Genomic DNA, 27,778 nt, shown 5'->3' on the forward strand with positions numbered 1-27,778 from the left:
GAAACCGGGATATACAAAACCTTGAAATAATATAAATAAAAGCAATGTGTACCGTGTTGTATTGAGGCCATGTCTTAAGGTGTAAAATTTTCTAATGCCTGAAATTTTGCTCCATATACTACATATTATATTAATGAAAAAAACAGTTGACTTCAAACTTTTATTAAAAGAAAAATGAAATTCAATATTGTGACGAAATACAGAAGTTGGAAATCCAACCAAAAATATATTCACATAATAACAACTATTATAAAACAAATAGAAACAGCTTATTAAGACTGCGAAATTAATTTTCGTCGTCACTCTTATCAAAAATTAGTTAGCAGAGACGGCGTTCTCCTCCAATATAAAGCTGCCTCATCGACGTTGAGAATTTGATCTACTGAATATTCTCCCTCTTCAATAATTTGTGCGCATTTCCAATAAAAATTTTATGGTAGCCTCTGCATATGCTGAAGCTTGTTCTCCTTGAAATTTTACATTGCGCAAAGAAAATGTTTTTTTTTTGTTAATTTTCAAACTACCCTTTACTTGCCCATCTCATCTTTCTTTAAATGTGTATAACTTCTTCTGAGCGCTTTTTGTTTAATAATATTTGTGCTGAAAGGGATTTTTTTATCTAAACAATCTTCGATCCATATTATAAGAGCATGTTCCAATCTTACGATATTTATATCCCGTTTGCGGGATACACGTTTCGCACCTTGCGAACAACCAAAGGCAACTATTTTTCTAATTTTGCTCTCATTTTTTAATATAGTTCGAATAGTGGCTTCGTTTAAATTTAATAATTTTGCAATGGACGTTGGATTTTCGCCCAAATTTATACGATTTAAAATGCAAAATTTTTCTTCGAGTAAAATAAAATTTTGCTTCTTTATCTTGTCAGACATTATCTAAAACACATGCTACAATCAGCTACAGAATAGAATATCAGTACAATATGTTACTTTATTAAAACTACTAGGCTCAATATCTAACATACTTTTATAAATTCGAGCCGAGAGCCTGTGTTGTCGTCTAGTGTCAACGTCTATTTTTTTTTAATCCAAGAATTTAATTCATTAGTCTAAAATTGTAATAATGATAATAATAATAATAATATCTTGCCAGACATTATATAAAATCAGCGTCAGACATTATCTAAATTTAAGGTCCAAAATGAGATTTGCGATAAACGTTACCGTTTAATTTTTTAAACACGACAAATTGAAATTACTACGCACTTGTAAACTTTTTATTCCAAAATGTTGAAAACAAACCAAGCAAAAATATTATTAATTTCATTTACAAAGAACAAAACCCGTACCGTCACTTCTCAAAACGGAATGAGAGTTCTTCAGCAGCAATAAAGTTGAGGATTTCCCCTATTGAACGCACTTCAAAGAAAAATTCAAATTTCTAATGCAAATTCGATTTTTTCGAATCGTGTTACATTCATTAAAACCGCGTTACAATTATTCTCAATTCTCGTACCGTATAACATCGAAACCGTGTTTTGACGCCTGTATATGCTATTAAAATTCTTTCCCAAATCATACAAGTCTCTTCAGAATAAAAACATGAAAGTGGGCACAATTATTATTATTATTATTACTGCTATTAATATAACTCATTTAGAACTAGGAGTAGGATGAGCGTTAGGCACTAAGACTATTGGCTCTATATTTTTTAAAAGGCAAACTAGATTTTTGTTTTAGTTCTCCAGGTATTTTCAAGATATGCATGGGATTAGATGCTCCGAAAATTAATCGTCTAATGTCAGAAAGGTTTTAGCACTCACAACGTATATGTTTAATCGTAACATTTTGCCCACAATCGCAGATCGGAGGAGTAGATTTCTTAAGACTCCCCATTGTGTATATTTAATTATTTTCTTTATAGCCATTATATATCAAATGAAGCCCTATCTGGAAAAATTCGCTGACAAGTCGTTGTAATGATCGACCTAGCCAAGATTATAACGTTTTAACTTATCCGTCGATTAATTTTTATCGGGGTCTGTTAAAACAATTTGTTATTCTCGTAAATTAATTAATTGGATAAGGAATGCTTCGAGAAGTTATCAAGAAGAACAAGTAAGAAAACTATAAACTATCGTAACCTAATCTTTTACACCCATCACCGTTATTCTAAAAAAGACAAAGAAAGTAAAAGGACTAAATTTGCATGCTGTACCATAGGGAGTGGATGCGGCTGATTTTTTCTATTTTCAAAATAAAAGTTTTTGTCGCATAGGGGTGTGGCTGTTTTAGGCGAGCCGTTGGCAAAGTTTAAATCACTTCCAATTGTGTAGGCGATATCATTTTCGTAGTTGCACAGACAGACAAGCCGACAGACAAACAGGCGGACATGTTTAGGTGAATTTGATTTATGAGATTTTTGAAGCGTGTTTCTGCTCCTGATGAAACTCTTCAAAAAAAATTAAATTTTGATATACTATAGCATTGGGTAGGCGTGATAAATTTTTTCATTTTTGTACAAGTGGTACAGCAACGCCCACAGACTATGCGGTGGAAAGTTATGTACATTTATCTGCTATAGTTTATCAATAATAAGCGAAATGTAAATCGCAGTGGAACTAAGTTCAGAAATACCAATTGCTACGATCCTTTCGCTTATTTTTCTATCTCCGAGAGCCGAACTATGTATCAGATGATCCTGAAAAGCAAAAAGAGCCGCCTGATGTCTGTCCATGCAAATTTGTGTTCAAGCAACAGGTCGCAATTTTAGAAACATTTCAATGAAATCTGGTACACCTTGACCTTATCACAAACGCTATAGAAAATGGTTGGAATCGGTCCACTTTTTTGACCTCCATGTAAGGCCCTATTCTAAAAAGTCGTTATGAAGAAAAATTTGCAATTTTCAAAATTTCTCAATAAAAGTGGCTAAGTAGTAGTATTTGGGCATTGTAAATTGGTAAGGACACTTTGGCTGGAGCAATTTTTGATCCCCTTCATATGACGAAAACTGACAAAAAGGTATAATTTTCGATGCTCCGTGAAGAAAACTATATCGTAATAGTAATTTAACATAAAAAACTTAAATGTACCAAATTTTGACTTCCTCTGTCGATGTTATCGATCCTAATAAGGATTTTCATTTTAGTTGATCCTCTGCAGAGCAGAACTTTCCACTTGTTTTAAGTGCAAAATTTCGTAATTGTTTTAGCATAAAAATAAAAATAAAAGTAAAGGTTCATAAGGTATTGAATACAGCATAAAAGAAAGGAATTTGTAAGCTATTTGGTACTTATTTAATTCTGTATACTGTGCATATATTCGTATACATAACGTTTTCGGAAAGCCATCTTTATAATGTGTACGACATATGTAGAGGATGTGCGAGGGCAAGACCATAAGGACGGCAGCAGAGGAAAAAGGCAGAATTGCATTATTTGTTAATGGAAGGACTGGAAAGTAATGTCGATGTTCGTTAGTCATTTATCAGTTCATTGCGTACTTCAAAGTCTTGCCAAAGACATTTTAAAATGAGAGTGACTTGTTTGCACGTAAACAATGAAATCCTAAATTGATCTTGCAGTTTATGGTGAAATGGGCAGCCAACTACCAAGAGAGGCTCATAAGCGGCATTTTTCGAAGTTCATAATCGGTAATTTCGATTTTTCCGACTCGTGTCGATCAAGAAGACCAATAACTTTGGACAATGGCATGTTATGAGCGAAAATGGAAGCAAGTCCAATAATCGAACAGTTGTCACACACTCTTAACAAACTTTGTTCGACCATCCAAGAACATTTGCAGCAAATTGTTGCATTAAGCCGAGAAGATGTTTGGGTTCCGCACAATCTGTTCAAATAAAACAAAGCTAACTGGTCCTTGAGAAGAAACTTATTGTTTCAGCGGCAAAAAAAAAGAAAAGTAAAAACACTATAGCGGCCCATTGCCCGCCCCTAAAATGCTTTACACCACTTTGCTTAATACAGTTATTCACACAATCACATTTCAAAAGACGGCGTTCTATTGGAAGTAGCCGAAAAATGGCCCGATCTGAATCATATTCAGTCAAAAGCAAATTTCATCAATCTATCCTAAAAAGTTCGGCCTGTAGGTCGAAGAAAACAAAACGGACAGACGGAGAGAGACAAACTTAAATCGATTCAGAAAATGAACCCGGATTGATTGGTACAATAAGAGTTGTATCTATCTCAGCTTTTTCTAGATGTTGCCTACATCCGTACAAATTTCACATGTTTTTCTTCCGCAAGTGGGATAGGGTAATCGTCGGATCCGGCCCATTTTCAATAGCATTCACCATTAAGCCAAAACACATTACTGCACCAAATTTCATTAAAATATTTTGAAAATTTCGACCTGTAGGTTAATCACAACACAACACAAAGACATGCTTCGATTCAACAAGTGATTCTGATTCAATGGGTCTTTCTACACTCCTTCTTCTATTGCCTACATCCCCACAAATCTAATACATTGTAGTGTGATTGCATATCCTCATTATGCATCCACTTTGAAGTGTGTTCGCTTTTTCTTTTGCAAAAAGAAAGAGCGAAAATTATGTCACAGTTCAAGTGGCTGAGTATTGCATTTCGTAATGCAATACGACGCTAGGCGCCAATTAAAATAATCAGTCAAAATTTTATGTTTACGCTAGCATAATTTATTTTTATAATTTTAGTATAAATAAATTTAGTAAAACTAAAATTTAAATAATTCAGAAAAGCGTTTCATTCGCTAGTGATCAAAAGGCGTTCCATCCGCCTCAAATTATTTTGATAGGGACTGCTTCTAGCCGATTTTGCGTTGGCACCAAAAGAAGCAGGTTGACTTGGCCGACTGGAGCCGAGCAGCAAAGGGAAATACACCAACAACACTTGGTCACACTCGAGAAAGATTCATAGGGAATCTTTCCAATAAATAAGAAACTTGTACACAACAACTTTTAAATTTATTACGTCCTTCACTACAAGTTGTCAAATGGTGTAAGACATAAGAATTGGTTTGAGGTGGAAATCTTGGATTTAAGGGAAATAAACTAAAAGGTCATAAGTTAGATTTATAGATTATAGATTACGGGGGTAACAGAGAGAGATCATCCCATTCCATCTCTTCTTGCATTTCGTAAGGATAAGTACCCGATAGATCTAAAAGCACATATGTATTGGTGTGTAAGGCATTTTTTATATTCTGCAGAATTTCGATGTCGAGGTTTTTCTAATGCGTATGTATATATATATATATATTAAAACAAATGAATAAAAAGGCATTTAAGTGCATTTTATGCCATTGATAGTCACAGTTGATTGCAGTTCCGTAGAAAACCTTGACCGTTGTTTCATTTCAATATGTTTTCACAATGCTTGCGGTTTGGCTTCTGCGTTTTTACTCTTTTTTCTTTTTATTTATGTTTTGCTTTATTTTTAATTTGATTTTATTATAATTGTTCTGTTTTTCTTTTATGTTTGATTTTTCGCACATTTCACTTACCAGGCTGGAATATCTTTTGTAATATTTCTATGTGATCGTAAGGACGTGCTGTTGGTGTTTATATTTCGTGCGGAAACTGTTTGCAACAACAATAAAGCCGATACTAATAGCAGTCTCAGTGACAGGACATGATTTGGAAACATTTCACGTTTTGTACGTTTTACTATAATATTTTTTTGTAATTTATTTGGTTTTTTTCTCTCTTTTTTTTATTCTTTTGACTCAGCAATATCTTTGAGGTTTAATTGAATTGTTGTGTGTTTATAAAAATCTTTTCTTTTTTTTTTTTTTTTCTAAATATGCGATTTTATTTACCGCTTTCAGCAACTGACAGCAGCGGTCAGTCGTGTAATATGTACTTGCAATTAGGTGAAATATTTTCAGTGTTTATATAGATGCTCGTATTTGCAATGTATGTATGTGTGTGCACATGTATGTACGTGTATGTCTATGCATATATTCTTGCGTTTGTTCGCATGTGGAAGCATTGGTTTATGACGGAGTTTAAGATTAATCTTGCACATCAGTGATAAGAAATTCATACTAGCACACTACGAAGCTAATACCTCGCTACTACTACTACTACTACTAGTACGACTACTACTACCACCATTCGCAATATCAACAACAAACTAGTAATTGTGACAGTTTTGCACAAATATTTGCTTATGCGTGTGAATTGTGTTTTATAAATAGCACAAGTGGGTGAATTTTGTTTTTTGTGTTTGTATTTATATACATGTATCAATGTATTAAATATATGCATACAAAAGTAAATGCAAAGCATGCACGTGTACTTGAACGCTAGCTACGCTACGGATTTGAAAAGCGCAGGGAGCAGTAAAGTCGCGCCTTCATCATACCATAATGCTGTCAAAGCAAGTGAAAAGATTATAGTTGGACTAGGGCGACTATTAAATACTCTTACACCGCGTTGTCGAACACAATTCCTATTTTTGCCATAGAATACAAAAATTACACCTTGTTTTTACATGAACTCAGCATAGTTAATTTTTAGATCAAAATGCTATTATGAATAAATTTTCATCATAAAATATTAAAACTTGTTCTTTTCTACTTTAAAGGAAAATTTTTTTTGTGAAATGGAGTGGGATCCAAAAATAGGCATAGGTGTTCTCACTTTTGTAGAGATCAGTTTTATATCAAATTACTATTATGAGTCAGTTTTCCTCATAGCATTTTAACAAATATACACTTTAGTTAAAATGCTTACATAGAGTAGAATCCAAAAAGTAGACCGAGGTAGTCCAAATTCGGTACAGTTAATTTTTTTTTTTATCTTAAATTAGTATTATGATCTAATTTTCATCATTTCATTTTGTCAAACGAACTTCACCTCAGATCGGTTTCAACAAAATAGCCCTAGCCTGTCCAAAGTTTTCACATCAATTTGGAACGCCGAAATACTTTTACTTAGAGAAATTTTAAAAATTGGGATTTTTTCATATACTTCAAAATAGGGTGTTATATGGAGAGCAGGCGAAAAAGTGGGCGATCCAAACCACTTTCAATATCGTTCGTCCTTGGGTCAAAGCACTTTAGCAATACCAATTTTCATCAAAATATCTCAAAAGTTGGGATCTGTAGCTTGGGGATAAGTTTACATGGACGGACATCAAGCTTACATCAATGCGGAAAATGATTCTGAAGCGATGGGTATAATAAAAGGCGGGTCAATCTTAAGGCCTTCTCCGTGCTACATACGTCCGCACAAACTTAATATACCCCGTATCATATATGGTGTAGGACATGATTTATTGAATTCACTAAATCACAGTCTTTGTACGTCTCTTGAAATGCACTCGATAAACTGTAGGAAGAGTTTTCCATTTAACTTTGCAATTCGCTAAAGAGCCTTTCTCTTAATCATGATTTTTCGGATTTATCCAAATCTTTTTTTTCAGTCGGAAGTTTGCAATTTTCCTTCAGGGAGAAGAGCCACTTTTTGCTCAATTATCTCACTAATAACTAAATTCTTGCTTGTCAATCAGCGATGTCTTGCAAAAAAAAAAAAAAAAAAAAAAACCGGCCTCGTTTGAGCATCGTATCAGACGCGTATGTTTTTCTTTCAGGGAGCAAACCTCTAAAGCCTTTAAATATTCGTCAACTTTGGAGCAAATAGAGTGAATTCTTCGTCCCCTATAGCGATAAGATATAAAATAATTCTTAAAAGAGTCATTTTATTGAAAATGAAAGTCGTAGAAGAGCCTCTACAACCAGCACCAGCAGAAGAAAGCGGATCACTTCGGATAACACGTTTGGAAAACCCAGAACAAATATTCTCCTGGTTGGCTTATGAAATACCAAAAATATTAAAAAATTCATCAAATATGCATAACCTAACTTCTCAATTTCTCTCTCAGCTCGTTTGCAATTTATTTAAGCCTTATTTACGTTAAAAAAAAAGTTCGCGAAAGATGTATTAAATTGGTAAGTGGTAATTGCTCATATTTACACCCCACAGCACTTGCGGTACAACGGTGTATTGAGGGTCTGCAGGATTTGAGATAGACGTACCTTTTATAATATCGATCGAACCAAAATCACTTTCTGCATCGATTTAAGACTGTCTGTCTGTCCGTCCGGTTTGGTCTCTTGTATTCAATTTAAAGCTCGCTGTTTATGAGATATTTTGATGAATTTTGGTACAACGATTTATTTTGACTTAAGGAGGAGCGCTATCGCAAATGATTCCGATCGGACTACTTCCGCGACCACTTTCCATATGACACCGTATTTGGGAAATGGTTATGTGAACAACTCTACCGCATGTTTAAAACTACTTTGTGCACTGCTTAAATGCAGATATATCGTCTGCCTAAAGATGGGTTAATTTCAAAATAGCTATGGTAGTCACTGCGACCTGCCGGATTAAATTTTTTTTAATAATACCAGCGATACAGATATAAAATAAAAAAACTTAGAAGTAGAATTCGAAAAGCAATGAGTATGCAATATTCAGCTCCCGCCGAATATAACTTTCTTGCTTGTTTGAATTCGAAACATCATCGCGAACTATATTTACCCCACCAGTAGTCTACAAAACCCATGTGTGACGGACTGAATTTTCAGAATTTTTTAATTAAAATTTTGTAAAATATCTTCATAATATAAAAACAAGAAACTAAAAACAATTACACGATCCTATCTTTTGCGAAACTCCTATATATATAACTCTTCAATTACTGTCAGCCTGCTAGTGCAGAAGTCGCTTAAATGTCGCTGCGTATTTGATAGTAAATTGAGGGTATTGCACGCTAAGAATTACTATAATTATAGTATAATCGATATTTTTAACGCCAATTAAATGTTTCAGCGATTTTCAAACTTCTCTGCTCTTTTTAAAGATATTTTGAGGACATTTATTATGGTTATTAATGACGTTAAATGTAGTAGTACAAGATTAATCTTGACGTTATTATCTTCCTCCGTTTATTTATTTTTATAGTAAGATTCAATGAAGCTCAGCCCTTGGACTTGACAAGACTTTCCAAAGCAAAGCAAGTAGAGGAACAGGACATGGTCCACCATTAAATACTCTACACCAGTTCGCTTAACACCGTTAATCAAATAGTGCCGTTGGGGTCCGATCCGAAACGCTATTGAAGTTCATCAATATATATCAAAAAATGGAGCATATAGGTTGGACGCAAGAGAAGACGACAAACGGACGGACAGACGAACTTAGATTCCGATTTAGAAAATGATTCTGAATCGATCCGTGTAATAAAAGGTGAATCTACCTCAGGTTCTTCTCCGCACAAAGTTCATATAATTTTTTACCAAAAGAAGTGTAGGACATAAGAACCGATCTGATTGGCTCATTAATACCCATACTTGCAAATAATGAGTGATTAAAATATATTATTATCAAATTTTACTTACGATTGCTCTACGTCTGGTTGTATTCTAGAAGAGTGTAAAGGAAAATATTCGATTTAATTGAAATTCGAAAATTTTAAATCAAATTATTAAAGAGATGCTGAGGTGTTGATATTTGCAAGTTTTGTTTATTGTATGTAACGCGGAATCCGAAAACAAACTATAGAAACATCGGTCGAACTACATACACATGCCTGCGTAATGCATTTAAGCTTTGACACATACTCACTAAAGTAGGTTTTCTTTTATACTGATCACCGAAGGATGATAGGTGTATCCATTTTCTTAAAACGCTTGCAACGTTCGGAAGTAAGCATCAGAGAGCTCATAAAGCATATATATATGCTCGATCAGCATTGAATTTTAAATCGATTTAAGTATGCCCGTCTGTCCGGCCGTATAATGTCTCTTGTAAACATTCTCCTCGCCGCAAAAACTGGGCTACCGACTTCAAATTTGGCAGAAACATTGGAAGCTCTTGTGTACGCAGGTTAAACTGAGAACACCTCTGTTCCTCAAAAGGAATTAAAAATTGGCTTTTGGCTCATTACTCATAAACTGTAGCAGACAAAAATTTGAACGCATACTCTATGGGCGATTGTGCAGCACCTGTACAAAAAATGAAAAAAATTGACCACGCCTACTCGTGTATTACGTGGTGAAACAAGCTTCAAAAACGCGATAAGGTATACAAATTCTTGACCAGTTTCAAATGTGGAATGCACCTAAACATATCCTCTTGTTCGTCTGTCCATCTGTCTGTCTGCTCAACTTTGTAGTATTTATAGTAAACATGCTCACGTTAGCGAAACTAAAGATATCGCCTAGAAATTTCCAAAAGATTCTGGAATTGACCTAAAATTTTCATGACTGTACGACAAAAACCGTTCTTTAGAAATCAGAAAATATAGGTCGCGTCCGGTTCCTATTATAGAGCATGAAAATTTTGTTCTTTTCCTTCCTTTGCCTTTTTTAGGATAACGGCGATGGGGATTAGAGGGTCGGTCCCGACCGGACTTAATTTTCTTCCTTGTTCTCCTTCTCTATGTGCCAAGTGCAAGATACACATTACATTGCACTTGTGCGACAAGCAGATGTTTCTAATTTTAAAAATATTATAATTATATTTTTGAATTAATTTCTTTCAACGAAGGTAACAATATAATCAAAGGTAACAATGAATCAAGGGTTCATATAATAAACTGTTATAAGGAATGTGGTAAGACATCCTTACAAAAGATAAAAGAGTGCAACTTAGGAAATTAAAGCAAATTTGGATCTTGTGCTGCGATTACTTTGAAAGTTTAAAAATTCAACGTGACCGTGACCCCGGCCGATCAAGCTTTACTACCCACTGACATTATAATGCTTTCCAATTTATTGGGGCAACGATTTATATTTCTTGTCTTTCAATAGGCATAAATTGATTCTTGGTATTGAATTACGAGAGCTTCGACTTAGTTGCTTGTCTATTTTGAGAAACATTCTGGGTATTGTTTTAGGCTCTGTCGTAGATGATGTTGAAAAACTATGTTCATGTATTGGCAAAATGTTACGAGTATGTGTGCCTCAAGATGAGTAGGATGCTTATAATAGCGAAAAGATGAGAAACGTCTCTCTAAAAGTTGTTGGGAAATTCTTCAGTTTCAAGGCAAATTTTGCTATCATTCGCTTCTGAATCTCACCGACTTCTTCAAACATATAACACAATCTAATTTAATTGACATTTTCGTAAACGATAGTCACTGTTGCGTGTCGCCTACTGACCATGGGTGGCATTAATATGCCCAATAAGTATCGAAACTTCTTAGATAAAAAAATACTGCGTTCATATTACTTTCGATTAAACCTTGCCTTTTACTTCCGTTGTCTCGCTTTGATTGTAATCTCCTCTGGCTTTGGCCTATGTCCTGTACCTAGTATTCCCAGGGTGACAGCGATACAATTATGGCTCTACTTAGCTTACAAAGGCATTATCGCTATTACGTTCACGACGGATGTAAATGAATTAAAGAAATTCAGTTTGCAGCTCCCCCAATGCTTATGAAACTGTTAACGAGTTAATTATTTGCTAATAAATCATTTATATTGAACTGAGATATCTGACCTTTTAACGACATTGGAAGTTTTAAATAAATCATAAGAACGCAAAACAAAAAAAATTGATTACAAATTCGTTGAATTAACTACGTTTTTAAGTCATATTACTATTGAGAGTAATTTCTGTTTCAGTTAAGCTCATTCGCGGAAGTAAACAAATAGCCAACCAACTACGAGGTTTCATCAAAAAAATTCACAGAAATTTCAAATTGGTGATCGCTAATAATAAGCCAAGCAATCAATTTAGATAAACTTAAACACACAGCTTGTGTAGAAACATCAAAAAAAAAAAAAAGAAGAAAAATGGAACGTAAATAGCTCGTACTCGATTTGCGATGTAGCCCTTTTAGCCCATTCACCGCCCAACAAATTTAGAGTTTCTGGCCGTAAGTACAAAAATGTTTTTTAAAGAAAAAACTGAATGGCCGAACAGGCAAAGAGTTTCGACAAACAACTCATTGGTCGTAGGTTCAAGTCCCAAGTGCAGTAGAGTTTTTAATAAAGCCGATAGTCTTAGAGGTGCAAGTGTGTTAAGATATTAGTCTTCGAATTTATCCCCTGGCTAAATTAATAACAGTAATAATATAATCCGTTCACTGCCAACTACGAGATATCTCGTTATCAAGTTAGGTATGTAACCAAACAGCCGGTTACAAGGTATCTCGTAGTTTGAGCTACAAATTTAATTTTTAAGCGAATATATTGTTGCCGTTTGAGTTACCTAATTATTGCTAGAAAGAATGAATGTAAAAAATACTTATGTATTTATAATGCATATCAAATAATCATGCATATCAAATTCTTGTAGCGTAAACTACAAGATATCTCGTAGTACGTAGCCTTATCGCGTGGACTCATCATATTTTTATAAAACTTGGTAGCAATTCTTTACTAATTGGACAACGTAACAACTCTATCGGCTTGATTCGCTTTTCAATAATTATGGATGAGTTTTTGGAGAGAGTTTGTTAAGCAAATCGTAAGATCTGTGCCTTTTTGTATTCATGATTACGAGGAAGAAGGAGAAATTTATTATTTGATGATTGTTTCATACTATATATCGAAGGACTTTACTATTTCACTGCAGATTTTCGATGTTGACTTGACGGGACCAAAAAAAAGAAACATTTGACCTTCGTTTTTTTGTTTTGTTTTTGTGTACAACATTTTTGAAAAGCCAAAGTAACTTCTCATCGCCAAGTCGTTGTGGCACTTATATGCGTTAAGCTTTTTCATTAACCCTCGTACATTTCAATATGTTCGTATGTAAACTTTTTAAATAAAGGTAAAGGTGATTTTATTACAAAAAAATTGTATTTAAATAGATTTTTAATGTCATGTTTTCAATTTGAGCAAATTAAAATTCTGAAAGTGACATTAATAGCAAAATGCGATGCACATATATAGTATGAATAGCAAAGATACACTAGCGTCTTAGTTCATTCATTTTTTTTTTTTTTTTTTTTTTTTTTTGATATATACGACAAGAGGGTATGTCGTTCGATTGCCTACAATTAAAAATTCTAGAGAATTGTGCGTGTAAGTGAAAATCATAACAATAAATTGGACTTTGAGAGAAGAGAAGGCGCACTGGCGCATTGGCGGTTCTCTAATATTAAAAGTCCCAGAAAACGCGCACGAATGCAGGCTCGAAAAGCTTAAATTGTGAGTCGCGCGCAGTAGTTTGTAATTATTAGCTAGTGTCAGCATTAGGATAAGGAAAGTCACCAAAGTCAGGTGAAGCTAAATACACATCCTCTAATATTTTAAGCGGACCTCAGCCATTGCTCTTTGGAAATCACTCATTTCTTCTTGTTCTGTATTTTTCTGAACAACACAACAACAAGTTTTATTTTATTGTTTTTTTTTTTTTTTTTAAACAAATAAGTGTGCATTAAACTTATTAATATATTAAGTTTCAAATTCAAGGTTCGAAATAAGTAAAAATGAAATAAAAAAAAAATAAAAATTAGAAAAAAAATTCAACCAGAACCAGAAAGCATTTGTTAAATATATACTGGTCGATTAACTTAACAGGTGAATGCAGTAATTTGCTAAGGAATTGATTTTTATTTATTTGTCTTTTTTTTTTTTCTATGTAAGGAATTCATTATCTCTGCATAAAATGTTCGATATCGTGACCAGTGGAATTGCAATAACGTGATCTTAACGGAACAAACTAATAAGCAAACGAGAAATGCTTTGCTATCGGTTTGAAACGAGTCTCTTAATACCCATTATTTGCTGATTACATCAGTACAGCCTGTAGCACCAGTCGTATAGTAAGTTTAGGTGGATCGAAAGCCTTTATGGACTGGCGTCTTTTATTATATCAATCTCTTAAGAATCATTTTCTGAACCGGACTGTTTGTTTATTCAATCTATAGTTTGCAATTTTTAAGATATTCTGCGAATATTTAATACACTGACGTAGTTGACGTTACTTAACGACAAACGTTATCGGAAATGGCCTTATAAGGACTTATTTTGAGAAGTTATTATAATTAAAAACTGTGTTAAGCGGAGTGGCATAGGGTGTTTAATAATGGGTCGTAATCCACTATAATGTTTTTACTTTGGACTGCGTCAGATTGTTTTCTTTATTTTGTAAAAGCCTTTATATGAATAAAAAAATTTGCAAAATGCCCAAAAATCTGTGAGCAATAGTCTTTCGAATAGAAATTTGATGCGGCAAATTTGGATCGTATGGTCTGCAGCTCTCCCATAGAAAGGTTACAATTTAAAGTGAGCTTTCTTTCGTAAAGCAAAGAATTCCCATTTTTGTGTATTATTATGAAAATGAGCCCTTAAGAGTCATTTGACGTAATAATGAATTGTACCGAATTTGAGTCACTTAGGTATATTTGTTGAATAACAGAATCCCTACAAGGGTTGTCATGAAAAACAAACCTTCTCTTGGAACTTGACGACGACATTAGCTGAAGAATAATAAAATTTTAGAAAAGAAAATGAATTTTCTCAAATTTTGACCTTTCATTTCACTTCACTTCACTTCACTTCACATTTACGGCCCCCTCTCTTACAGGCGTTTCCATGAAAAGTGTGTCATTACAAGAAGGCAAATACATATGAATTTATTGTTCACGTCGCTGTAGCTTGATTCTGGAATGCGTTGTCGTTGACTTTGAGATTCCTCGATGACTTCTTCGTGAACTCTTGAAGTCCATCAATCCTGGCATTTGAAGTTTACCAAGATCAGTGACACATCAAGGTTACTATTTGATTAGTCGTAGGTCGTTTAACGCGCGTGATTTTCGCTAAACTAAAAATTGTATATTGGCCTACGGCTTTGTGGTTGCGAATTTAAATAAAATAAATAAATGAATGAATGGATATTACGGGAAGTGATGTGGGGTATTTAACGTTTGGCTTTGTCCCAAACACAATATTTTTCTTTATTTTGTTTCTTTGATTTTTTGATGAATTGGAAAGAACGTATGTAGTCGTGTTTTGTTTTGAAATTGCTTTGTTTTGCACATTAAAGCACTATTACAATCTTTATGTTCCATGTGATGCTAAAATTCCATAATGCCAGCACTTTCTATGCAAAATCGTCGTCCTATGTAAATGTAAATGTGCAAATGCCTAATAGGCGCTAATATAGGAGTTTGAAATGTAGATTTATTAGTAGGGTATGTTTTCTACCATCTGCTGTTGGATTAAAGTCTAGATCCAGTGCACATCCTCGATAGCTGTGAGACTGCGAGCCGCTTCAAGTACGGCCTTCAGAGTGTCTGTACATAACTGAAACATTCGGGGTTCAGAGGTGTAAAGCTATAAAGTCAAAAAGCTGTATTTAGTCAATGAAGTCCAGTGGCGGATAATCGTAATAAGAATTCATGCCGTTATCAAATAAAAGCGCCTGAAGAGTAGAGTGGACCGACTGCACTAAGTTAACCGGGCATATACAAATATTTGGGATCTTATAAAAAAATTGAATTTTCTACACATTAAATTATGAAGCGACCTAAGTCCATATATAGTATGTAGTGGCTGGAACAAAATTTGTTGTCCTACTTCAAGGCTTTTTTCTATATAATTTATTTGCATGCCACAGTTAAACTGCCGACTATCTGTAGATCAACAAACAAAAATCAGGTGTAGGGAATTATTATATCCTTCGAAGGTCGGAAAGTCGACTTTATCCGATGGATGACCAAGATGCGGTCCAAAAGATGGTCTTACTTTTCTTATTTGTTCAATCAATTTACCTGACATTTAAATGTAATTTGAAGGAAGCGCAAAAAATGTTTAATAATACCTAAGTTAAACTAAATTTGGAAAAAAAAAAAATAATTTCAATGGATGCTGGGAATGGACGCTCGAAAGTCAGCAATGCCTCGTTTCCACTATTCTTTAACTTCTTCTCACGTATACGTGGTACAGCCGTTTTCTATCACAGCCCCACATTACATATATATGGCAGACCTTTTCGGACAACTGGTTAAAGCACAAAGTAAAAACGATGAGGAGTGAAACAGGTTTATAACTGTAGATTATCGAGTTTAAATCAACCTTTATTTTACTTTTTTACAATGCTGTAAACACACATACGTAAGGTCTAGCTCAATTGATGTCTCATAGTCGCGAAAGAAATCGTGGGCTGCAACGAATATTTTCCACAGGAGACCTTGGTAGTGAGCGGCTTGATGGTCATTGCTAAGCATTATAAACACTTCGCTTTGCAGGCTTATTGCAACCCCTTGATATGCAAATAATATAAGTCAATTTTTTTCTACGATGGAATTCATTACAGAACCGCTTAGTCATTTGTTTACTTCTTACAATACTTCTAGTACAAAGGCGTACTAAGTTTGGTCGGATGTATGCAAAAGGACTTGTAATAGATTCATCAAAATCGCTCTATAAATCGCTGAATGACTTGCTAAATCGAACTCAGACTGTTCATCTGTCTATCTTCTATAGGTCGTAATTTTGGAGATATTTTGATGAAATTTGATAAACTGACGGGCTTTGGGCAAGCATGAAATGAAATGAATGAAAATGGTTTGGATCGGACCCCTTTCCAGTATAAGACCATATTTTGAAAAATCGTTATACGTCTTAAGCGAAATAGTTTGGGCTATTTAGTGGTGAACCGTGTTCCGCTACAGTGTTTTCACATGTTTTTGTTGTATATCGCATTGAAAAAATTGATGTTTTGGGCTTTTGTAGAACCAAGCTATATTAGACCTGCGCTGAAGAGAGAAAAAAAGAAGTGTAGTCTCTAAAAAAAAAAAAAAAAAAAAGAGAGTGCAAAACCCGAAAAGGAAGAATCATCTGTTTATAGTGGGTGCCTATTCTTCAACAACGGTTTGCGCATTCAGAAATATCCTTCCGTGATATAAAGGTATTTCCTAAAACCCCTAATATTCTTATTTCAAGTCCAAAGTAGGTGAACACGACTCCTTTTCTCCTCCTCTTCTGTCTATAATAATCACCATAGTGCCTGGCTATATATGAGATATCCTCCTTACCGGTTCATAATCTGATCATAAAACAAAAAAAGATAGGTACAACAGGAGGATCTGCATATGATTTCCAAAATAAATTTATACTAAGGACAGATGTGTGTATGATTTTCTAAAATTGTTTCTTTGATTCAGAATGAAAAAACCTAGAAGTTCACATAATTGTTTCTAAAAATTGTACAGCACTTTGTTTCATTCTTAATTATTTACTACGTGTTAGTGAAAAGAATTTCAAAAGTTTTAAATAATTAATGTATAGATTAAATTCTATCAAACGATGGAACGTTCGTTATCACACACTATATAGGCATTTTTTTTTACACCCATCGCCGAAGGATGAGGGCATGTTCATTTTGCCGAAATGTTTGCAACGCCGAGAAGGAAGCATCAGAGACCGCACAAAATATATATATTCTCGATCAGCACCAAATTCTAAGTCAATTTAAGCATGTCTAGGTCCGTCTGTGTTATGTTGTGGTAAACATTTTCCTGGCCGCAAAAATGAAGCTATCGGCTTCAAATTTGGCAGAAACATTGCAAGTTCTCGCACGTAGGTTGGTATTGAAAATGGGCCAAATTGGTCCAAGGACGTCCACCAGCACCACGTAAGCTGAGAACACGTCTGTTCTTCAAACAGAATGAAAAATTGTTTTTTTATTGATTACTCAAAAAATACCTAATATTACAGTGCATCAAAATTTAATTTTTTTTTTCAACACCTTTGAAGCGGGCAGAAACAAGCTTCCAAAATATATAAATTCTTGACCAGTTTCAAATTTGGAATGCATCCAAACATGTCCGTCTGTTCGTTCGACAATCTATCTGTCTGTGCATCTATCTACAATGTTTATGGTAAGCGTTCTCCCGTTAGCGAAAATCAATATATCGTCTATAAATTTGCGAAAGAATTTGGGAGGGACCTAAACGCTTCACAGGACACTCCCAGAGCGCTCACGCGCTGTGCGACAAGGGCTTTTATTTTGAAAATATTCTTTCTTCCTGTTTTTATCTTTTTAGGAATAATTTCGTATGTTGTAATGTTTATTAGCAAATTAATTACTTGGTGCGAACCACTTTCAGTAGCGCCCACCCTCGGCCAAAATATATGGGGTCACCAAAATATTTCAAAACTTACAGCCTGTGATTGAACACAAAAGATTAGACGGACTGGCGGACAGACAAGCTTACATCGATTCAGAAAGTGACTCCGTGTCCACAGGTATAATAAAAGTTTTGCCTATCTCAAATTCTTCTGCTTGTTGCACACATCCGCACAAATTGAATACATCCCTTTACCGCAAGTGATGTAGCGTCTAATAGTAGAAAACAAATAAGAAAATTATATTTGGTTGTGAGAGAATGCTTTATACCCGTTATGGAGCATTCTTTTTGTGTTTGTGGCATAAGTTTATGAAAATTTATATCGTGTATCTGTTGTAGTTTATGAGCCAGAGTTGAGTTTATGAAAGGCCAGAGGACACGGAAAGCAAACATGGCTTTGTGGGGTTTTTGAAGCTTGCTTCTGCTCGTTATATAAAGATATTCAAAAAAAGGATTAAACTTTCCGATATTGTAATATTAGGTAGGTGTGGTCAACTTATGGTCTGCATGGGTACTAAAACAGCAGACTAATTTTTGTAGATTTATCTGTCGCAGTTTTTTAAGTAATGAGCAAAAAACAAATTTTTTATGCGTTTTGAAAAACAGAGGTGTTTTCAATTTACGAGGTACTGTAGTCGTGCTCTTCGACCGATTTGGCGTACGTTCAATACCAACCTGCCAATATCTTTGCCAACGCTTTTTTTTAATTTTTGCGACCAGTAAAATGTTTACAACCTTCGTTACACAAGCGGGGCAGGTAGACATGCTTAAATCGATTCCGAATCTGAGTGTAGTCAAGAATGCATATAATTTGTGTGGTATTTGAAGCTCTTTTCTGAACGTTGCAAACGTTTTGGCAAAATGAATATACCCCCCATCCTTTAGAGATGGGTGTAAAAAATCTTCTGAAAACAATTATATGGTGATAAGTGGTAAGTAGTATACCCTAAAGGGTATACGTATTATTCGTACTGCTTGATTTTGTTTGCAAAATGGGATCGATGCAATGACTAAGCTTTTGATTATCATCTGTCTTTATATAAATACTTATGAACTTTCATTCCATCTTTGTTATTGTAATTTTACCTCTGATGCACAAAAATATTTAAAGAAATTTCCCGGGATCGCTGCAAGTAATACTTTGCCATATTTTATTACTTTCATAATCGGAATGATCTTTAAAAACAAATAAAAATTTTGAATAGAATTTACTATCTCTCTTACTAGAGGAGGGCAATACCCAGCAATTATTCAGCTCTTATCGCATTTTTATTGGAATGGCTCCCACAAAAGCAATAAATCTCACTTAATATGGGTTTTTTAATAATTTGAACTTTTACTTGTTTACATTGCCCTAAAGAAATCTGATATTTCCGTTTCACTTACAAAGAGACAGTGACAAGTGTGAATTCTTAAGAGTATATTTCAAACGATAGTTTCGTACCGGCCATCCTTACAGAAAACCCAATACATATAATATTTCTGATATTAGCCAATAACGATAATTGCATTAGTTTCCGGATCATATACAGTTACACTAGATTATAGGTTTAAAGTCTTCGATGGAGTCGTCGCGACCACTAATCTTAAGTAAACTAATCTGAAACTCACCATTATTTATGGATTGCAGACGTTCTATCAATCGTTAGGGTCACCCTTGTTAATGATTATATTTTCAAAAGCTTTTTTATAATTTTGTAATCTTGCGACGTGTGAATGATTGCGGTCATGAAAGAGGACGACTTTGCGTCTCTAAATCGATATTGCCGGTCTTTTTTGCAATAATACATCGTTCAATTTGTTCGGTTGACGTCGGTAGATAGCTGCAGTAAGGCTTCCATTCGTTAGCAGTTCACAATGCACTGCCATCACCATATGCGAAGCGAAACTTGATGGCCAAGAATATTACGCTTCGACGGTGTCGACGTGGATGGCTCTTTTGGACCAACTCATGACTTTTTATTCTTGGCATTGTCGTAGTAGATCAAATTTTCATCGCCAGTCACAGCACGCCACAAAAACTTCTCTTCTTTTGTGTGGCGAGCAATGAAACCGCGATGTTGAAACGGTTCAAAATCCCGCTTTCAGTCAATTCGTATAGTAGTCATTTTTTCTCCTTTTGGATTTTTTCCATCGGATGTAACCGTCTAAGCTGTTCGAAAGTTTTTTGAGCGCTTGCACATTTCGTCGAATAAGTCTTGCAACTCATTGTCTTCGAACTTTTTTGGTTCTCCAGGTCTTTCTTTCCCATTGACATAAAACTCACCACTTTTGCACCGTTGAAACTAATGTCGACAATTGTGATATGGTAGAGCAGCGTCGTCGTAAACTTCAGGGCCTCGGCAGCAGACTTCTTCATATTAATTAACAAAGCTAGTGAATGTGGAAAGTGCAACCTGGAGCGTTCCATGATTAGCGTCTGTATATATGTTACAGACCCTGAGTAATATTAAATGAAAAGTTGATTTTATGTGGAGAACGGTTAAAATCATGGAACTTAATCGTTGTCTACATAGATACTTTGCATTACTCATTTTCACCGATAGATGCCCTAGGTTAAAATACATAGATGCACCTAATAAAAAGGCCTTTTACTGGCAAATCACTTAATCCTTGTTCAATAAAGTAATGTAAGCAACCGTAACATTTAGCTCTACCCTGTTATCTCACATTTTTTGCTTTTGAGTACACCGACAAGAGGCGGATTGTGGATAATTGGAAGAGAAAAAACGAAAATTCCAAAATTTGGCCCAAAGCTTTAGGATATTTAAGATTTAATTGAGAAAAAGAGAACTTTACAGGGATCCAGTCGATTCTTACTATCACAAGGATTGGAAACATAGAGGTGCCCCGATTTCGTTACACTTGTTGAGGAGCAAGTCATTTAAACTTCCGTTTGTCAAAGAATACATTGCATAATACACAACTGAGATGCAAAAACCCAAGATGTTGAAGCTATGCAAAAGATTCGTAGTAGAGGTAACTCAAGCAACGATAAAGGCATTGAGCACTTAAAAGGACAATTTTCCTCCTGCTTTTTGCAATGACCAGAAATTGTTTTTCCATAACGTGGAACTCGTTCAAGCACTTAATCAATGACGAGAAACCAAACTCTATTTTCGCGTCATAATCAGTTCAGAGTATTTCAACGGCTTCTTTTGCGGAATTCGTTTAGAAGATGCATGGCAAGTGAGGGCATAGCGCGTACAGAAGGGATAATTTTAACTGAAATACGGTTTTTTGGGACCGACAGTGCTCAGTTTATTTTTGCAAGTAAACGTCGGTACCAAACAGAAAAATTCAATTGCAAGTGGAGAGATTCAAAAAAATAGACTTAGTTCTGAGTTAAATTAGGCGACGATCTGCAACGATTTCGGCCATGCATGGCTTCGAATAGGGTGATTTATTAGGCAGTCAGCTAAATGTCAGAAAACTTGCATTTATTACGAATCACTTAAGATCACATTCTGCTCTTCTGACGCAGACTCACAAAATCCCGTTATTTTGCTTCAAAATATTCTGTCCGCAAGGACTTTTACATTTTCAAGGCACGTGGGGCCAATATAATCTTAAAGTAGGAAAGCTATTATTAAGTTTTGTATAAAAACAAGCTAAAATATTCCAACCGGGTAAGGCCCCTCATGGAATACCCTGCATCAATTCGATATCAAACACGAGAATGCTTATACAGGAGGTGACAGAAAACGTAAACTGAATTTTCTTGTTCAAGGTTTTATTATTCTTCATCTATTTTCGGTATTAGAAACTAAAAATTAGGCTCTTTGCCGTCGTATAAGGTCTTATAAGTCCTGATAAGCATTATATGGGGTGGCGTAAAAATAGTAGACCTACGTCAACCTAACTTGACACAGTTCATGTTTACGTCAAGTTATTATTATGAAGGAGTTTCCATAATAACATATAAGAAAAATTAAAATTTACCATGCAAAGGAAACCGTATCTGCAAAGGAGGTGAGGGAGTAAAATAATTAAAGCGCCCCATTCAAATTTTTTACATTAATTTTGCAGGGAAACATTGTAATATCACTCAGCAACTTTTGCCGGGAAATTTGAAAATTACAAGTTTTTTTTCGTCTAAGGAATGATTGAGTGCGCTAAATCGGGAGTGATCGTAAAAAAGTTGCGATCGAAACCATTTTCAACAGATTTCATTCTTAGATCAAAATACCTTCGTGTGCCAGATTTGGTTAAAATATTTGAAAAATTTGCAAACTGTAAGCTGAAAACATGAATGCGGACAGACGGACAGCCAAGCTTAAATCAATTTAGAAAATGTTTTTGAATGAAGCGGTACAATAAGGGATTACATATATCGGCAAAACTTCATATACCTTGGATTGCTTGTATTATAAGTTAATATGTACAAAGTCGAGAAAGCAAAACCGTTTCATCCCTGCACAAGCGCTTGCAATTTTAATCTACATAACGGTTTGTTCGTTGTACAGTTTACTTCTGTACAATTCAAATTTTTTTCTCAAAGCAGTTAACTGTAAGTCCCTTATAATTGGGCTCTATAAAGTGCCTCAATAAGCTTGCCGATCGCTAAAAGACGCGACTTCGTTGCGAGACCTATGAGATTTCTTGCGTATTTGTGCAATGACGGATTAAGAACATTGTTCTTCCTTCCGATTCAATGTTGAGTGAGGGACTGTATGTTAAATAGGTTAAGTGCGAGTAAAATGACAAAAATGTAAATTCTTGTTAATCTTTCTTATCGTGCTTGTAAAAAATTGCAAAAGAAAAAAAATGCTTATAAACGACACTGAACAACACCTTTGAATTCGTTTAAAGTGGTTCGTTAATATTTTTATTGTACTATTATATGCGTTATTATTGTGATTTAGTTGTTGTACGTCTACGTGCTAAGAGAAACATTTACATCCATCTATATAGACTTTGTTTATCTATAGATTTTGTTTTAAACACACAAACAAATCAAAATGCTTCTATTGTTTTAAAAATATTGTTTGTGTGTATTATGTTTTCTAAACTTCTTACGAATATTTTTTCGTTTTCGTTTTCTTTTGTTTTTTTCTTTTTTTGAAAGCGCGCCAAACTGTTGCCGCTAATAATGGTTAATTACATAAGGTTGTGTGTGAAATAAGAAAAATATTAAAAAACATATATAAGTAAAACAATGGTTTATAAAAGTTTTTTGTTTGTTGTTGTTGTTTGTATTATAGAAAACACGTGTGTATGAATTCCATTATATACGAGTATAATTACGATTTTTTTGAATTTTTTTTGTTTTTTTTTTTTTGATCTGATTAACTCCCGTTTATTTATTTTTTTTTTTTTTTCACAGTTGCTTACTGTTTGAAGTGCGACGTGTAACTGAGTAACAATTTGCTGAATTTCAGTTAAATAAATAATCGTTTTGTCTACAATAATAGTTATTTATTGTCGTGTATTTTATCTCCTTTTTTTTCAAATTAAAATGCACGTCAACAGCTGTTAAAACAAATCTCAACGGCGATTAGATTATAGCAACATTTTTCAGATATATGAAGATAAGCAACTTTTGAATATCCAATGTTTAAAATAAGAATTATAACCGTCGACCATGAATATTTTCCTTAACGCGATTATTATATAACTTTTTAATATATCCGTTTCCATTGTTGGGAGGATGTTCCCCAAACGTTTGCAACATCCAGAACGAGCTTTCAAAAACCCCACAAACTATATATATATTCTCGATCAGCATCAAATTCTAAATCGATTTAAACATTTCTGCTTGTCCGTCTGTCTAATGTGCGCTATATAGGTTCTCCCGATAGTAAAAATGGAATTATATACCAACTATAAATTTAGCAGAAATATTGCATTGAAATCTTCAACACAGATTGGTGTTGCAAATCGTTCAAAGGGCACGCTTACAGTACTACGTAAAATGAGAACACCTCTGTTTTCATAAAATAGAGTCGACAAATTCTCAAAAGTATGTTCCACGCACATTCCAAATTGGCGACGCCTACCCAATATTATAGTATATCAAAATGAATTTTTTTCGATACCTTATGCATAAAGTATATAAATTCTTGGCATGTTCGTCTGCCGAACTGTGCGGTATCCGTGATAAATATTCTCCTGTTAGCGAAAATGATGATTACCGTCTACAAATTTGCAAAAGAAGTGATCTAAATTCTTCAAAGCACACATATTACAGAGCATGAAAATTGAACTTTTTTACTTTTTTTAGAATCACACACAGTGATGGGTATAAAGGACTCGGTCAGGACCAAATATAGTTTTGTCTACTACTAGATGATTTTGAAGATGTCTTTCAAAATGAAGAAATAATCTTTGTCATATTAAACCATTGTTGCCACCCAATATTTTGTATGTCAAGTTTTTCCCTAGATTCGGTGCCTTTCTATAGTTAGATAAGTGTGTGTCAACAGTAGATTAAATTCAGCAGTACCGGCAGATGACTCATATTGCAATTTGATGCGTCGACCAATGCTCCTTATAAAGTGAGACAATCCCTATCGTGTAGGAGTCTCCACTAAGGGCCAGGGTGAAGTCATCCCGCAAGGGCGAAACCAATTAAGACTTTTTAATTCGCTTTCGATTTAGGCTAACCATAGCTGCCGCGAAGCTTCCAAAAGTATACACAAAAGGTGCGACTATTTCAAGTCTTTATAGGTGTCGCACACATCCGCACAAACTATAAATAGTGTAGGGTATTCATAAGTAAAAACATTATATTCGCATGGCGAGTCATTGACAGGTGGGGAGAGGAAGTAGTGTTTGCGAAAGTTCGTCTTGAAAATGGAGGCATCAGCTAGGACAGGAACTCCCTCCGAGGCGGTCACTGCGGGTGAAAAAGGGCGAGTCGTTGTTGTAAGGTATCCAGATAACTCCAAGCCCAATGGATGAGAACGATTGGAAAGCCTTGTAGTCCTCTTAAAGGACTTAACTAGTGGACAAATCTCTTTTGTCTTTGCCGAGTACTTGCCCCGCATGTACCGGTACATAAGCGCAACACAGCATGGCTTTGTCGCCTATGACCGTCTCCAAGCAAAATTTGGAGGTTCCGGCCCAAAAATGCGAGTTATACTATTATTTTAGCGTGATACTGGCTGCATAAATTATACGGATATCGGCTGCAAAGAATTATTTCTTGCACGGCTTTAAGAAACCTAAGCCCTTGACGGCTTCTTTCGACACTTCGACCACACGTTCTCTCGAATGAAAGTGTTTTTGTATTCTCATGCCCAGAAGCACACCACCAAAAGTGGGGGGTAGTTCACCACCTTTTCTCTGCGTTAGAAGACAGCTTTGAATTCTGGTGGCACTAAAGCTCATCATATGAGATGTCATTTATCATGCAGCGTTTGTTCTGCATTTCCGTATGGTGTCTTGCTGAGGGAAAAACGAGCGACACAAAATGCCGTCGTCTGCAAACGAGCGGATAACGATTTCTGCTATGCACACGAGGTCGTTCATGAGTTCATGAGGTGAGGGGCGAAAGAACAAATCCTTATGATACAGATCCATTTAAACAGAATTCGCAGAATGCAATTAGCTTAGAAACAAGAGCATCATGCCACACTCGGTCCAATGGTTTGGAGATGTCTATGTCAACGACGCTACTTTTGCTAAGGTGGCGAACAGCTTTGCTTCACTTTTTGGTGAGGTAAGCTTAGTTCGCCAATGGGCCGATTTTTGTGAAAGCCGTTTTGTACGTCGCTAATTAGGTCGTTGGATTTAAGATATCTCATTAGATAGTAGTTTGCCATGGCTGAATCGGACGATAGTTTGAAAGATTGGTGAGCTCACACTTTTTGAGTATGGATTGGAAAATCGAAATTTTGCAGCGAGATGGAAAAACGGCAGCATGGTGCTACTTGCTGAAAAAATTGACCAATGGTCTAGCAAATGTGTAGAACTATGATTGAAATGTTATTTGACCCCGGAATTTTACGAGCATTGAGATTGACAAGAACTTTCTAACGGCCCTCGTTCGAAGGAATAAGGCAGGCAGCGAACATGTTAGTGTTGCAAACGGTGGCAGTAATTGATTGCTGTATGACAAGTTGGAAGTTGAAGCAAATATTTCAACCAATACATTAGCTTTGTCAACAGATATTACCTCGTCATTGTTGAGAACAATGAGAATCGATGTGGTAGATTGGTTTCCAGTCTTTTGCGCGACAAACTACCTGTTTACACATATTTCTAGACAGTTTACATAGCAGATTAGTGTGGTCGTTTGCGTTAAGACGGCAAAATTTAAACGGTTCCGCTCCGGACCTGCATCTTTGCAACTCTGATTAAACCAGCATTTATCTCTGGGCATAATCGAAATATTTTTGAATCGAACATATGTTCGCATTCCATATTTGATGATGTTCGTTTCTGCTTTTAATTTCCGTGTGCATGGTCGAGTTACGTCCATTGGCAAATCTGATATATAGCTATTAGGTAAGACCGTATATGCTAAGTTTCAATGCCCTAACATTTTTAATGGTAAGGATTCCAACAACGCTCAGAAATGCAGACGCATGGACAGAATCAAGTCGTTTCAAAATCTCATGCTTTAGGATGAGATCTGCGTTGAATATCACAAGCAGAAAGCTTAACGTAGCATACTCCCTTTATTCGTTGGGGGATATACTATCGATTCAAAAAACGTTATTAAGAAGAAAAATAACACACTTTTTAAAATTGTATAATAATTAGAGAAGAAAAACCTGATACGCGTGCTTACCAGCACATAAATTAATGTCGCTCAATACATAGCATTTTTTACACGCATTTACTTATCTCAGCGTATGTGAGACACACCGCCTAATGCCAACCAATCATAGTTCGTATAACTAGTCATATGAAACGAGTTGAGCTGTTTGTTTACTGTTTTTCCTTTTCACAAAATTCCAATGCGAACAAAAAACCGGTTCCACTGTGATCTCTGTTTACTTCATAGTTTCTAAACTAAAATTAGTTGCTTGATTAACTAGGAAAAAAACAATAAAAATTTGCATTGATTTGAGTGTGTCTGACTGCTCTGTAATTAATTTTAATTTTATTTTTAATTTTTATTTTAATGTCATATTGCAATTAATGAAGTTTACTTAATTGGATTGAGTTTAATTTCTTCGCTTTTTTTTCATTATTATTGTTATTATTATTATTATTGAGGTAATGAATTTTTATTTTTAAATTATTCTTTTTAAAATTACTTGCTTTTTCTCTCTTACATTTGACCTTGAAGTTGAAATTTTATTTCAATTGACAGCTTCAGCTTTTACAAGAACGTGGCATTTCTGTGGTGGCAGTATTCCGTAAGCAAGAAAGTGAATGTTATTTAGGTTGGGTCAAATATATTATGCAAAAACAAAAAGAATGCGAAAAGATAAGAAAGTTTTTTTTATATACAATTGCACAAGACAAATTACAAGATTTATATATACACCCGAACATCGTTTTACGCGATAATCACGTATTTGAAAATTAGTCGTAAAAAACAACTACTGATTCTAGAGATTGACATGACACGTAATTTTACAACAATGAAAAAATTATACTTTTGCACCTAACATCGTAGAGTGTGGAGTCTGGTCAAATTTGAGGTTCCTTATCTAACGCATAGTTACATCCACTATCCATCCGGTATTCTTAACCGGCATAAGGTTCTCAGTCAACTTAACTCTGGTAGTCCATTGGCTTTGATTCTAGTTTCGTCAT

The 27,778-nt window shown here is 34.9% G+C and overlaps 1 protein-coding gene across 3 annotated transcripts in view; it reads right to left on the minus strand.

The window, feature by feature from the left end:
• LOC119641331 (trehalase) overlaps positions 1-27,778 on the minus strand; it is a 46,481-nt gene that overhangs the window by 3,921 nt on the left and 14,782 nt on the right. The window contains exon 1 of one of the 3 annotated variants that reach the window (XM_038039919.1): positions 5,469-8,033. The exons of 1 other annotated variant lie outside the window; for it this stretch is intronic. In XM_038039919.1, the coding sequence (XP_037895847.1) occupies positions 5,469-5,611 (143 nt within the window). In that variant the 5' untranslated portion in view covers positions 5,612-8,033. Of the gene's footprint in view, positions 1-5,468; positions 8,034-9,374; positions 9,399-27,778 lie in introns of those variants that run through there. One more of the 3 variants, XM_038039920.1, reaches the window with a different exon arrangement.

The sequence above is a fragment of the Glossina fuscipes genome, unplaced genomic scaffold (assembly GCF_014805625.2).
Source record: "Glossina fuscipes isolate IAEA_lab_2018 unplaced genomic scaffold, Yale_Gfus_2 147, whole genome shotgun sequence".
NCBI classification, from domain to species: Eukaryota; Metazoa; Arthropoda; class Insecta; order Diptera; family Glossinidae; genus Glossina; species Glossina fuscipes.